General features: G+C 51.3%; 1 protein-coding gene across 1 annotated transcript in view; it reads left to right on the forward strand.

The window, feature by feature from the left end:
• Positions 1–14,716, forward strand: part of CKAP5 (cytoskeleton associated protein 5) — a 33,639-nt gene that overhangs the window by 2,529 nt on the left and 16,394 nt on the right. Inside the window, 27 exon segments of the mRNA XM_077286842.1 lie at positions 151–240; positions 888–1,081; positions 1,314–1,344; positions 1,346–1,415; positions 1,418–1,520; positions 1,603–1,774; positions 2,170–2,296; positions 2,378–2,481; positions 2,574–2,687; positions 2,767–2,871; positions 4,454–4,543; positions 4,859–5,023; positions 5,115–5,243; positions 5,447–5,629; positions 5,703–5,807; positions 5,885–5,995; positions 6,152–6,244; positions 6,340–6,525; positions 6,599–6,693; positions 6,791–6,848; positions 6,922–7,047; positions 13,051–13,190; positions 13,286–13,460; positions 13,534–13,647; positions 13,986–14,114; positions 14,198–14,392; positions 14,500–14,629. Coding sequence (XP_077142957.1) covers positions 184–240; positions 888–1,081; positions 1,314–1,344; positions 1,346–1,415; positions 1,418–1,520; positions 1,603–1,774; positions 2,170–2,296; positions 2,378–2,481; positions 2,574–2,687; positions 2,767–2,871; positions 4,454–4,543; positions 4,859–5,023; positions 5,115–5,243; positions 5,447–5,629; positions 5,703–5,807; positions 5,885–5,995; positions 6,152–6,244; positions 6,340–6,525; positions 6,599–6,693; positions 6,791–6,848; positions 6,922–7,047; positions 13,051–13,190; positions 13,286–13,460; positions 13,534–13,647; positions 13,986–14,114; positions 14,198–14,392; positions 14,500–14,629 — 3,301 coding nt within the window. The 5' untranslated portion in view covers positions 151–183.

A 14,716-nucleotide genomic window follows, 5' to 3' on the forward strand; every position in this document is an offset into this window, starting at 1 on the left:
GGTGGAGGATGTGCTGCAATTCTACAGGCGATCACAATGGGGTAGGGGGATGATGACAACTTGCCCCTCACCCAGACCCGTTAACCCACTGTGGAGTGGAAACCGCCCCTATGTTCTGTTAAGTCCAGTGTCCTTTTTCCTTCCTTGCAGATCTCTTTAGTGATCTGACAGACGCCGGCCATCATGGGGGACGACAGCGAGTGGATGAAGCTTCCTATCGACCAGAAATGTGAACACAAGGTACGTGTTTGCCTCCTGCTGCCGTGTTAATGCCGCCATGACCTGGATGAGTTGGTGTCTCTGCAGCTCCGTCTCGCGCTCTTGTGTGGGTCCCTCTCGCCAGTAGTGGGAAGAGCTCGACGCACGGCTTCTATTTTTACCTTTTCCTCCTGCGCTTCTAGCAATATCGCTGCGTCATCACTTTCCCCGGACGTCGCGCGGCTCCGCTCAGGAATCTAATGGTCGTAAAGGCTGCTCTGTCCTATATGGATGATCGATCAGGACCCCACAGATCACAGGACAGAGCACTTGTGTCCCCGTTCTTCTCTGCGTACCACGGCCGGTCATTCGCTTACCATTTATATTCTAGGTTTTGGCTCTCCATTTCTCCAGCAGGAGAGCAGATAAGTATGTGGTTACCGGGGGTCCGACCGCCGGGACCCCACACAATCCTGAGACTGGAGAGGAGTGATGGTGAACGTTCTCAATCTGCTCCACTTACTTTTTGGGGGTAAACAGACATGGTGCTTGGCTTTGACCCCACAAAATGAGGAAAAGGGACAGGAAACCCACCAGCGCAAACCCTCTTTCCTGCCGACCCCGTGCTATGCATGACGGTGATGTAACGCAGGTTCATGGCCACTTGATTGTTGGTCGCCTTGTCTGCAGTGTGGAAAGCCAGATTAAATGGCTACGAAGAAGCGATGAAGCTGTTCCAGAAGATCGTGGATGAGAAGAGCCCGGAGTGGTCCAAATATCTGGGATTAATCAAGAAGTTAGTCACCGAATCCAACGCAGTCGCTCAGTTAAAAGGCCTGGAAGCCGCGCTGGTGTACATCGAAAGTGCACACGTCGCAGGAAAGTAAGTGGCTCATATGTCCCATTCACACGACCGTACGGCAGCCGTCGTTTACCTGCCCTGATGGTGGCCACCTGCCCTGATGGCGGCCACTGCGGACAAGCTGGGACTTGTGGCCAAAATATGGATGAGGTAATGCGTCCGCTGTGAGACTCGGCCTCATACATTGTTGGTGGGTGGGGGTTTTTATATTTTACATTGTCGGTGTTTTCTAATGTAAGCTCCTGTTTTTTAGGACGACGGGGGAGGTGGTGTCGGGAGTGGTGAAACAAAGTATTTAATCAGCCAAAAGCCAGGGCGAAGGAGCTGGGGTCCGACATCTGCCTGATGTACATAGAATCGAGAAGGGGGACGCGGTACAGGAGGAGCTGCTGAAAGGCCTGGACAACAAGAACCCCAAGATCGTGGTGGCCTGCGTGGAGACCCTGCGGAGAGCGCTGAGGTGGGTGCTCGCTGACTCTGCACTGTGTACCAAACCTTCGTCGTACCTCTCCGCACTCTTAGGTCATGTCTTGTCTTCACAGTGAGTTCGGATCCAAAATCATGTCCCTGAAGCCAATCATTAAAGTGTTGCCAAAACTTTTCGAGTCCCGAGAGAAGGCGGTGCGAGATGAAGCCAAGCTCCTCGCTGTGGAGATCTTCCGCTGGATCAGAGATGCTCTGCGGCCGCCCCTGCAGAATATCAATCCCGTGCAGGTGAGACGCGCACTTTATCCAGGGGTTTATGAAAGGATTTAAGTTACTGTCTTTACCGTCGACTTCACTTCCTCGGACCACAGCAATGGCTGCTTTCATCGGTTTTACTTTTTCACCGTAGAATACCACTTGCTCATGAATATTCTGTAGGGAAGAGGTGGGCGGATGTGTAACTCGGGCGAGGGTTGCAACGCTTGGACTGGCCGTCACCCGACACTGACAGCACGTATTTCCAGACGGTCAGTCCGAGCTTTGCGTTGCAGTCCTCGTCCAAGTTATAGGCCACCTGATTCCTTTAGGGTATTCTCGCCCCAAGGTAATATTTTGCTTCTTTGCTATTGTCCATTTTATTGTAAATTTTTTATTTTTTTTTTTATTTTTTTTTACTTTTGCAGCTTAAAGAACTAGAGGAGGAATGGGTGAAGATGCCGTTGTCCGCTCCCAAACAGACACGCTTCCTGCGCTCGCAGCAGGACCTGAAGGCGAAGTTTGAGCAGCAGCAAGCGAGCGGCGATGGTGAAGGTGGGTCCTGTAAATCCCATGGATGATAAATGACGGTATCTCATCTCTGTACCGTTACTGATCATTAGGGTCTCTTCTTAGGAGAGGAAGGTGAAGATGAAGTCGTGCCGCAGGTGGACGCTTATGAGCTGCTTGAAGCTGTTGAAATTCTCTCAAAGCTGCCGAAAGATTTCTATGATAAAATTGTAAGCGATGGACTATCCTCTGGATGACACTTGTAAGATCTGATCATCTTTATGACGTGAAGTTCTGATGTATTTGGTGCATTATGTAATAGGAGGCCAAAAAGTGGCAGGAAAGAAAGGAGGCTCTGGAAGCGGTGGAGATCCTGGTGAAAAACCCCAAACTTGAGGCTGGGGACTACGGCGATCTAGTGAGGGCTCTGAAGAAGGTAAATGGTGTCGTGAGCTCGTATCTGAACCTGACAACTTCTCAAGGCATTAAATAATAACAATATATTTTTATTCCAGGTGATTGGTAAAGACACCAATGTCATGCTCGTAGCCCTGGCTGCCAAATGCCTGGCCGGGCTAGCTGCGGGCCTCAGGAAGAAGTTTGGCTCCTACGCCTGCCATGTGAGTGCGGTTTGCTTGCCGGTGACTCATTGTGCTCGGCATTGTATTTCTGGTGCAGACGCTGGATGTGGTCCACACCCTGTGACTACTGTATTACCCGGCTTGTTAAACTTCTACTACTAATTGACACATTCAAAATTCATTGCAGACTTTGTATGTTGTATATGGAGCGGCCGTGGGTAGTGATCGCTGAACAGTGAAGTTTGGGGTCCGTCCACAGACCCCCAGACACTGACTTCTCCAGGAAGTGGTTGTTACTGTTGGGGTTCCGCAGCCCAAATATCTGGTGTTTCCCACACTGTCATCTGTGTGACCGTGGGAGAAACACCGGCAGCTCTGATCAGCGGCAAGTTCATTACTGCTAGTCCGAGCGCTGCGGTTCCTATACTCAGCAGCTGTGCCCAGCGGGAAAAAGGTTACCACTGGTCACAGGCGTCGGCTGATGAGTACTACTCTCATCCTCCTACACCTACTCTCACTGATGCAGCAAGTCTGAGTGTATTCATCAGCCGGCACTTGTGCAGTAAATACGTAAAAAAAAAAAAATGGCGTGGGTTCCCCTCTTTTAGATGTGACCATTTTGGCACTTTGCCTTTGTATTTAAAATAAAAGAATGCAAGTAAAAAAAAAAAAAACTCCCCACCATCTTTTACTCGTTCACTAAAAATAAAAAGCAAACTTGTGCTCACCTTTCCGCCCATAATCCATTGATGCCCATGTCCCACTGTAAAAGACAAAAAAATAAAAACTCCATATTCCTCACCTGTCCAATAATCCATTCATGTCTGTGTCCCACAATGATTTGGAGAGCAGTTGTCAGTGATGCGACGACTGTCCTCGCCAGCCGGATCACAGACAGGAGTGTGATTATCACCTGACGGCGTGGGAACCGCGGCGTTCTGATCTTATTGTCCGTCAGAGCCAGTATTTCTCGCGCTGTTAAACAGATGACGGCGTTGGAAATAACGGACGTTTGGTTTTGGCCCCTATTCATCTAAATGGGGTCCGTCCAGGTTTGGGTACCATTCTGGTGTCCGAACCAAACTTTTTTTTTTTGTCAAACCCGAACATCCACAGGTTCGCCCATCACTGGTCGTGGGCCATTAGGTCCCCTCACAATGAGATGTAAAGTGATCCATGTTTAACTCTTTATTGTAACTGGGACTTGGAAGTGCAGAATAGTTACCTGCCCCCCCAGAAGATATCTGGGTTACAGCATTGCTCCATAGGAGATTCTCCTCCTCTCTTTCCGGTGAGTACAGATGTCTGTAGGAGCAAAAGCTCCTGGTAGAAATGAACATCTGATTCGGGGTGTGGTGGCGACATCTGAGCCGTATTGTGGGCTTCACCTGCCCCTCTTTACACTTGTAATATATACTGTAATGTCTTAGGCAATTTCCATCTTACAATTGATGGGTAAAGGGGGTCGCCCCCTATAAACCTCCAGACTGTTGCTGGTCTGCAGTGCCAGGTCCTGTGCCACCACTGAGCATTCACGTCCTAGTCCAGGAACAGGTCAATTCTTAAGCATGGATTCATTTTGAGTAGTTTTTATTTTTTTAATTTTCTTTTTCTTTTCAAGGTTGTGCCAACTATATTGGAGAAGTTTAAGGAAAAGAAGCCACAAGTAGTACAAGCCCTACAGGAGGCCATAGATGCCATATTTCTCACGGTAAGTCATCATGGCCTGGTAAAGGATTACACCAATCTGATATGGGGGGATGTGTTTCTGAACGCTGGGACCCCCACAATCACAGGAATGGAGGTCCTGTGTCGCTGACATATGATGCGTCCTATTCATTGTCCACAATACCATGATTGCTGGGTACGAAAGTTGGGCACAGAACCTCCTTGTCTTTTCTGGTGGTCCCAGCATTGGGCAGGGGGCTCATCACCTGTTGAGTGGATGGAAGAGTCATTCTACAATGACGTCCCAACTACAAGGATCCAGATAGTACTAATGTTCACGTCTGACACCTTCTCTCAGACTACACTACAGAATGTAAGTGAAGACGTCCTTGCTGTCATGGATAACAAGAACCCAACTATAAAGCAGCAGACGTCTCTGTTCCTGGCCAGAAGCTTCCGCCACTGCACGCCCTCCACCCTGCCCAAAAGTTTACTGAAGCCATTCTGCGCGGCGCTCCTGAAGGTGACAGTCCTAACTCTGCGTTGTCCACAGAATTATTTATTCTTGTAAATTGGGACCATAAAAATGATTGCCTCGTCTGGTCACTCCACAGCAAATCAACGACTCTGCCCCTGAAGTCAGAGATGCCGCCTTTGAGGCCCTGGGTACGGCGCAAAAAGTTGTTGGGGAGAAAGCGGTTAACCCATTCCTTAACGAAGTGGACAAGCTGAAGCTTGATCGGGTAGGTTTCTGTAATAAAGGTGTTTGGCGTCTGTCGCACCCATATTTCAGCTGCACCTGGATAATGGTGGTGTGAATGGGGTCCTATGGATATGGTGACGTGTTGGCAGCTTTCCACTGACTTACTGCAAAATTACAGGATTGCAGAATATTAATCTTGGTATTTAAAAAAAAAAATGAAATTGCTCACCCCCCTATACCCAGATCAAAGAGTGTGCCGACAAGGTAGAACTAGCCGGTGGCAAGAAGGCCGGATCTGGAGAGAAGAAAGAAGCCAAAGCGACTACTTCAGCTCCTGGGAAAGCAGCGCCTCCACAGAGTGCAGCGAATGAAGCAAAGGAAGCTGCCAAACCTGGAATGGCCTCGAAAAAGCCAGCACCCTCCAAGGCATGTAACCTCACCAGGCCTGCAGCAGCTGGGGCACCAGGGTACGGTCTTGTAACAGTTCATTATTTTATAGGCTGGAGGTCCTGTGAAGAAGGGTAAAGCCCCAGCGTCGGGGGCCGGCGCTTCCAAGGGAAAGAAGGCTGCAGATGCCAGGGAGGTGTTTGAACAGGAGCTCTCGGTGGGTATCATGGAAGCTCCTGGTATAACGGGTACAGTCCTGGGTTTGCCACGTCTAAGCCGGCAATGTTCTTGTAGCCCGAGGCCTGTGAAGAGAAGGCGGCTGCAGTTCTCCCTGCATCTTGCATGCAGCAGCTGGACAGTGGCAACTGGAAGGAGAGATTGGCAAGCATGGAGGAGTTCCAGAAGGTAAGCGACCATCTGATAATGGCGGGATGGGAGAGGGTAGAATGGAAGGGTGTGATGGGGCCGAGTCGCTGTCATCCTGAAGAGCAGGGGGTTTGTGGTGTCGCTGCAGTCTGTGATCCTTTTTTATGTATATATGAGGTTTTCTTCCTTTTTTAGGCTGTTGAAACAATGGAAAGGAGCGATATTCCTTGCCAAGCACTGGTGAAAATGTTGGCCAAGAAACCAGGTTTTAAAGAAACCAACTTCCAAGTAAGTCGCTTGTTCATCCCCTCGGGGACTCGCTTGCTGCAATGAATGATCGTGCAGTGCGATTTTTGCCGTGTAATAAGTATGTACACCCCTAGGTCATGCAGATGAAGTTGCACATTGTGGCGCTCATTGCACAAAAAGGAAACTTTTCAAAAACCTCCGCCAATGTGGTCCTTGACGGACTTGTCGACAAAGTTGGAGATGTAAAATGTGGAGGAAATGCCAAGGAAGCTCTGAGTGCAATCGCGGAGGCCTGCATGCTGCCTTGGACAGCAGAGCAGGTGAGGGGGCTGGTGGGGATGTCTGTCGCTGGTCCCTGAGCTGCAGTCTCATCACTGCGTTGTGCATTTCTAGGTCGTCTCTCTGGCTTTTGCCCAGAAAAATCCTAAGAACCAATCAGAAACCCTGAACTGGCTGTCAAATGCGATCAAAGAGTTTGGTTTTACAGGGTAAGTCTTGTTTTACCTTTCCGTTGTGCAGATTTGGGAGAAGGGTCAGCGCCGACATGTAGATATCTGATCAGACTTGGTCTTTGTGCATTTTCAGGCTGAACGTTAAGGCCTTCATCAGTAATGTGAAGACCGCGCTCGCTGCCACAAACCCTGTAAGTTCTTTGTGCCGTTGACTTTGGCTGTTGTACCGATGCGCGTGCCCCTAACCCCAAGATGTGATCGTAGGCGATCAGGACCTCCGCCATCACGCTGCTGGGCGTCATGTTCTTGTACATGGGAGCTCCGCTCAGAATGTTTTTTGAAGAAGAAAAGCCGGCACTCCTTTCCCAGATTGACGCAGAGTTTGAGAAGGTGAGTGGGTTCTTTTCTTTGGGGGGGTTTAGTTCTGCGTCTTGGGTCATGTGACCCGCAGGGAGGATTAAGTTGTGTTATTGGTAGGTGCCGGTTCTCCCCAGCTGGTGTTGGCGTCCATCATCCTCTGCTTCTTGCAGTCTACGTTGGGGATGAGCAGGAGAAGCTGCAGAGTAAAGTGCCGGCTCGACACTCTCCTCGTGCATCCTGTCACTTTATGCTGCAGTTATTCAGCTCCAATTTCACCCTTGATTAAGTCTGCAGAAGATCAGCACAAATGGGTCCCATGTGGCTGTGACCAAGGACGTCCTACACCAGATGCATCTCTGCAAGAAAACCCCGGAACCTTGCAAGAGCGGTCAGCCGGCAGCTACTGTCCGGAGAGGAGCAGCAACTCCCAACTGTGCAGTCTGCAGTCCGGAGGTCTCTGGTTCGGCTGCTTTACGTTGGCCACAAATGGTCGGCTGACTACTACAGTTTTCTCCATCGCCACATTGGGGGACACAGGACCGTGGGTGTATGCTGCTGCCACTAGGAGGCTGACACTAAGTAAATACAAAAAGGGTTAGCTCCTCTGCAGTATACTCCGCCCACTGGCTCCGCATAATACCAGTTCTTGCTTAGTGTCCGTAGGAGGCACACTGCGTCTGTTTTTCTCCAGACGTTCTTACTCTTATTTTTAATTTTATTTTTAACTTTGCGCAAGAGGATGATGGGGCGACGGACCCTTTTAAGGGGGCTGATCTCCCCCAAAACATCAACAGGCAAGCACGGCGAGTTTACTTCCCGTATCCTCTCCTGCGACGTGGGATGTATGGCCGAGAACTAGCCCTGAGAAATCCTAGGGGAGGGAACCCTTAGGTTACACAGAGGCCACCTTCCCATGAGCACAGTCCGGCCGCCCTCCCTCTGCACCACCACTGAAGAACAGCGGTACTGCATATAGCTCCCAAGAGGGCGGCGGATCGAGGGTTACTGCATCTCTTCCCCCCCCCCCCCCCCCCCCCCCCATACTATGCCTGAAGAGGACCACAAGCGGTGGGGGGGGCTGTGGGGCTCCGGAGCGCACTGCGGGCTCGGCCACATCTTGCGGCCGGGCACCTCTAATTTACTCCCTGGCTTCGGCCCCAGCTAGGCCACGTCTACGCCCACAGCGCGTGTCACGCGTGAGGCCCCGCCCACTGGTTTAGCGCTTCCTGCACACTGCGAGAAGCGCTCCACATACTATCGGCACCCATCTTGGATACCAGGAACTTCAAGACGCCAGGCTGCACCTCTCCTCCCGGTCACAGCGCTGCGACAGGACGCAGGATCTGGGTTGGTGCGCTGCACACTGACACAGGCCCTCCTACTCCTGCACACAGTGCTCTGCTTTATTAGCTGCACAAGTGCCCCACATCAGCCCTGCACGGAGGTTAGCAGCACAACATGTCTCTGCTTAAACCCTCCAAAAAATCTGCAAAAACACTGTGTTATTCACTTCTTCACTGCTCCGCTCTGTAATGCTTGTAACCCTAAATGCGCTCAGTAGCCCCCCGCCGCAAACAAGACCGCGGTGACCAGTCCCCCTGAGTGGTCTTTGTCACTTTCGCAATCTATGGCTTCTTTGACTAAAGCTATCAAGTCGCTCCAGGATTCAACCAGGAGCAGGACCACTAATCCGCCTATTCAGGAAACTTCCCCTACGGCTGCGTAATCCTCAGCCTGCAGGGGCCGCTCTCATTCTAAGCACAGGCGGCCATCTAGGAAGCACCTCCGTAGCTCGTCCCCCTGGCTCTCCGGTGCCTCGGTGTCCGTTAGCTCAGCTTCTCGCTCCCCAGGCACCTCTTCCGACCAGGACTCTGAACCTGAGTCTGATGGGCCTCTAGATCTGGAGTCGCCAGAGTTTCAGAGCTCTATAGATAGTCTCATCGAGGCCGTCAACCAGTCCCTTCAGGTTGATGAGGAACCGGCAACCTCCAGTACGGATGACTCGGTGTTTTTCAGAAGGATCAAACGTACTCACAGGGTGTTTGCCAATCACCAGGAGTTCCAGGACATAGTCCAGCAACATGGGGAGCGTCCGGACAAACGTTTTGCAGGCCAGAGATCTCTGGAGTCCAAATATCCCTTTTCTCCTGATCTCCGCAAACAATGGTCAGAATCCCCGCCTGTGGTTCCTCCTTGTTTCACGTTTGTCCTCCAAAACTCTCATATCTGTGCCGGATGGATCCTCTATCAAAGATCCCACAGATGGCCTAGTGGACAGTCTCGCCCGTTCAGCCTTTGAGACTTCAGGCTCGGCACTCTTTCCCTCCTTTGCTGCTACCTGGGTAGCCAAAGCCATGACTTGTTGGGCAGACTCTCTGCATAAGGCCTTACAGAACATTGATCTTCCTTCTGACATAGCGGAGCTAGCAAATCAAATTTCCTTGGCTGGCGATTACTTCGTAAAAGCTTCCCTGGACGCGGCGAACTGCTCTGCACTTACAGCTTCAAACGCTGTGGCGATTAGGAGAGCGCTATGCTTCAGGAACTGGTGAGCGGACTCCGCATCTAAAAAGTCCCTCACGTTCCTGCCATATCTCAGTGGCCGACTAGTGAAAAGCTGGATAAGCTGATTTCAGACGCTACAGGGGGAAAAAAGTACTTCCCTTCCCCAGCAGAGATTCAGACAACCGATCCGCCGTCAGCCGCAGGCTCGATTTCGGCCCTTTCGTGGAAATTATGCATGGCATTCCTCGGCCAGTTCCCCTGGTTCGGGGCGCCGCGCTGGCAGAGACAAAAAAGCCCTCAGGCCTCGTACAGGCCCAACCATTCCTGGAGGGGCCGCACCACGCAGTCTAGGTCCAGGGGATCCAGACCCCAACCATCTTCTAAATGACTCGCAATCTCGTCCGGACGACACCAGCAAAGCAGGCGGACGCCTTCTCTTGTTTCGTCATACCTGTCTCGCAGTCGTTCACGACGAGTGGGTCAGGATCTGTGTCCTCCGGTTACGAAATCGATTTTTTTCCTCCCAAAAAAGTCATCTCCTGCTCCATCTCAAAGGATCTCCTTCCTGGGCATGACCCTGGACACCTCCCTAGGGTTGGCTCTTCAACAGGGGGACTGGAAGCTTCTCCAGCCATCCCCCTGTTCCATCCGGTTCGGCATGAGGATTCTCGGGAAGATGGTGGCCGCAATGGAAGCGATTTCTATTTGAACAACTACATCTCTGTCCCCTCCAGCACGCTGTGCTGGATGCATGGGACGGAAGTCCATTTTCCCTCGACCGACTGTGTCCTCTCTCTCCTCGGGTCAAGCAGACACTCCAATGGTGGATGCTCCGAACCTCTCTTCTCCAAGGGAGGTCCTTCCTCCCAGTCTATTGGCTGGTAGTCACTACCGATGCCAGCCTCCTCGGTTGGGGAGTGGTTTTTCACCATCACACTGCGCAGGGAACCTGGACTCCTCACGAGTCTCGCCTTCCAATCAATATCCTGGACATACGTGCGATTGGCTCTCCCTAAAGCGGTTCCATAATCTCCTAGCAGGCCGCCCCATCCGTATACAGTCGGACAATGCCACAGCTGTGCGTATATAAATCAGGGAGGCACCCGCAGCAGAGCTGCAATACACGGTAGAGCACATCCTTCGCTGGGCTGAAAACAACCACTCTGTCATATCGGCCATTCACATTCCAGGAGTGGACAACTGGGCTGCGGACTGCCTCAGGAGAGTGGTCTCTCCATCAGGACACATTCCAACAAATCTGCCTTTGTTGGGGTACTCCGGACGAAGACTTGATGGCTTCCTGGTTCAATGCCAAGGTACCTCAGTTTGTGTCACGGTCTTGGGACCCGAGAGCAATCAGGGTGGACGCGTTGTTCGTTCCTTGGAGTCAGTTTCACCTTCCTTACCTGTTTCCCCACCCCCCCACCCCTGCTTCCCAGAGTCTTCAGGAAGATCAGGTCGGAGGGTGTCCCGGTGATTCTCATCACCCCGGGTTGGCCTCGCCGGGCGTGGTATACAGAGTTGGTCCAACTCATTGCAGACGTTCCTTGGCGCCTACCAGATCGAGACTATCTACTTTCTCAGGGTCAGATCTACCACCAGAACTCAGGGGCCCTGCGTTTGACGGCTTAGCCGTTGAATCCTGGGTTCTGACTCGAGCAGGTTTTTCCCGTGAGGTAGTTTCCACTTTGATTAATGCCTGAAAGCCGGTGTCATCGCGCATCTATCATCGGACCTGGAAGATCTTCTTTGAATGGTGCAGACGCATAGGTCGCCCTCTGTTGGTTTTCAACATCCCTACCATCCTGGATTTCCTACAATCCGGTCTGGACTTGGGGCTTTCGCCGAGTTCCCTTTAAAGAGCAGGTCTCGGCCTTGTCAGTCCTTTTTCTTGCTTCCAAACCCCAGGTCAGAACGTTCTTTCAGGGAGTCTCTCACATGGTGCCCCCCCCCCTACAAAGCACCTCTAGAGGCTTGGGACCTTAATCTGGTCCTAGGTGTCCTGCAGGAATCTCCCTTCGAGCCATTGCAGGACATCTCTCTACCTCTCCTTTCATGGAAGGTGGCTTTTCTCGTCGCTATTACCTCGATCAGACGAGTCTCGGAGTTGGCTGCCCTTTCCTGTCGGACGCCGTTCCCTACATTCCACCGAGACAAGGTGGTCCTCAGACCTTCCCCCTACCTTCCTCCCAAAGGTGGTGTCTTCCTTCCACCTCAACGAGGATATCGTACTTCCGTCATTTTGTCCTGCTCCAACGCACCGCGTGGAGAAGGCTCTTCACTCCTTGGATTTTGTGAGAGCTCTCTGGAAGTACGTGTCTAGGACTGCACCTTTTTCGACAGACTGAAGGTCTGTTTGTGCTCCCGGCGGGACACCGGAAGGGACTGGCCGCTTCTAAGTCGACAATCGCCAGATGGATTCGGTCGACTATTCAAGAGGCTTACCGCGTCGGAGGCAAGCCTTTCCCTGCGGGCCTCAGGGCACACTCCACTCGGTCGGTGGGTGCTTCCTGGGCCATTCTGAATCAAGCATTTGCAAAGCTGCGACCTGGTCTAGCCTGCACACCTCAAAGCATTACAATGTCCATACTCTGGCATCTTCAGATGCAAGCCTGGGTAGGCGTATTCTGCAGGCAGCGGTAGCGCACCTGTAGACAGCAGGTGCCATACGTTTACACTGTTGGGTTAGTTCCCGCACAGGGACTGCTTTTGGACGTCCCACGGTCCTGTGTCCCCCAATGTGGCGATGGAGAAATAGGGATTTTTGTGTACTCACCGTAAAAAAAAAAAAATCCTTTTCTCCGAGCCACTCATTGGAGGACACAGCACCCACCCCTGTTTTGGCTTGTTGCCTATGATGAGTGTTTTAGTCTCTGACATGTTCCTACGGTTAAATTTTGTTAATCTCCTACTGCTTTGCTACCGAACTGGTATTATCCGGAGCCAGTGGGCGGTGTATACTGCAGAGGAGCTAACCCTTTTTGTATTTACTTAGTGTCAGCCTCCTAGTGGCAGCAGCATACACCCACGGTCCTGTGTCCCCCAGTGAGTGGCTCAGGGAAAAGGATTTTACTCAAAAATCCCTATTTCTCTACTTACTCCCCATTCACTTTTGTTTGGCTCTGCCGAGCGTTGATGTGTTTTTAATGGGGAGGGAGAAGATCTTTTCAAGACTCTTGGCAGTGACTGATCTCTGAAAACCAAAGTATCAGGAGTTGGAAGTCTAAATGCCTGATCCTTGTCCATCATCGGGAGACTTAGGTGCCCATTCAGACCTTCTACCTTCCGTTCTGAAGTCTGTGCTTTGACCAATTTTCATCTAGGTGTATGGCGGCCTTTAGTCATGAGTGAGGGCCAGACGTTTACTTCTCGGTAGCTCTGTATCGGTGGCTCGAAGTTTTCTTCTTTTTGGAGGAGAGCGGTTTATCTGATGTATAATGATCCAAAAACTTGTGATGCTCCATACAAGAACGTTTTCCAGATCCTTCTTGATTGAGACACTTAAATCATTAATGTTCAATTGAACAGATGAAAGGACAGACTCCGTCAGCACCATCCCGGGTGTCTGCAAAGTCTGGTGCAGGAGGAGGAGATGATGATGAGGGTGAGGACCAGGAGGACGACGCTCCTGCCGACGTCATGGATCTTCTGCCACGGGCTGAGATCAGGTGATTGGTTTCCCTTGCTCTGTCAGGTTGTGAAACGCGTCGAGTGCTTGTACATTTGGGTGATGCAGTTATAACCACGTGTATCTTCCCTCTAGTGATAAAATCAGTTCTGACCTCGTGTCTAAGATCGGAGACAAGAACTGGAAAATCCGCAAGGAAGGTCTAGACGAAGTGACTACGATCCTGAACGAGGCCAAGTTCATCCTTCCCAACATCGGAGAACTTCCAAGTGCCCTGAAGGCTCGTCTGAATGACTCCAATAAGATCCTGGTATGTAATGCCGCCATGTTATGTTATGTTCCTATAATCTGTGCGGTTTTCCTTATCGGACTTTCTTTCTCAGGTTCAGCAGACGTTGGGCATCTTGCAGCAGCTCGCCTCTGCCATGGGTCCCAGTATTAAGCAGCATGTGAAGAACTTGGGGATGCCCATTATAACCGTCCTGGGGGACAGCAAGGTGAGCGCCCCATGTAATACAGGTAAACCTTGCACTTTGCACCATTTTTAAAGGGGCTGGTAAACATGGCTGCTTTCACATGCGCCATCATCCACTGCACCTTTTCAGGGGTTTTGCCGCTCAATGCCGTGACGAGAGCGGAGCTGCAGTTCCACACTTAACCATTGTGTAAGTGTGGCCCTGTTCTTGGAGGAAAGCAGATATTTTTCTAATCTTAAGGACACCATTTAAATATGATGGCCTGCCACACAGCAGTGCAGAGTGCTGATCACACATGCATGATCGTTCGCCATCATTACTTGGAAGATTTTTTATTTTTTTTCCCCCTCCTCATTAAGGCAAATGTCAGAGCGGCAGCGCTGGTAACACTAAACTCTTGGGTGGAGCAGACCGCTATGAAGGAATGGTTGGAAGGGGAAGATCTGTCCGAGGAGCTGAAAAAAGAAAACCCTTTCCTAAGACAAGAGGTAAGGCTTTATGGCCGTTTTCTGTTACTGCCACCTTCTCTGTAGCAATCACCTTGATGCTAAGAGACTATGCTTCCTCATAGATCCTTGGCTGGCTGGCAGAGAAGCTGCCCACCCTCCGTGCCGTCCCCTCCGATCTGCAGCTCTGCGTCCCGTACCTCTACGCCTGCCTGGAAGACCGGAACTGTGATGTGCGGAAGAAAGCGCAGGAGGCTCTGCCCACGTTCATGATGCATATTGGGTTCGAGAAGATGTCAAAGGCGACAGGAAAACTCAAGGTGAGACCCCCGATTCACAGATATGGGATTGGCGAGCTTGCTGACCTCGGTAGTTCGCCAATGATTCTCCAGCACATTACTAGTCTCACGCTGTTCTCTATCATTAGCCGGCATCGAAGGACCAGGTCATGGCTTTACTGGAAAAGGCTAAAACCAGCATGCCGGCTAAGCCAGCTCCACCACCAGGCAAGGCTTCGTCCAAACCAGCATCAGTGACCGCTCCTGCCTCTGTGGCTGGTACGTATGTCGAGACCACCTTCAGTGACGCATATATTGGGCTGGTGACCACTTACGCTGGTCGGTGCTCTTTACATGAGCCATGCT

The sequence above is a fragment of the Ranitomeya variabilis genome, chromosome 2 (genome assembly GCF_051348905.1).
Source record: "Ranitomeya variabilis isolate aRanVar5 chromosome 2, aRanVar5.hap1, whole genome shotgun sequence".
Classification (NCBI taxonomy): Eukaryota; Metazoa; Chordata; class Amphibia; order Anura; family Dendrobatidae; genus Ranitomeya; species Ranitomeya variabilis.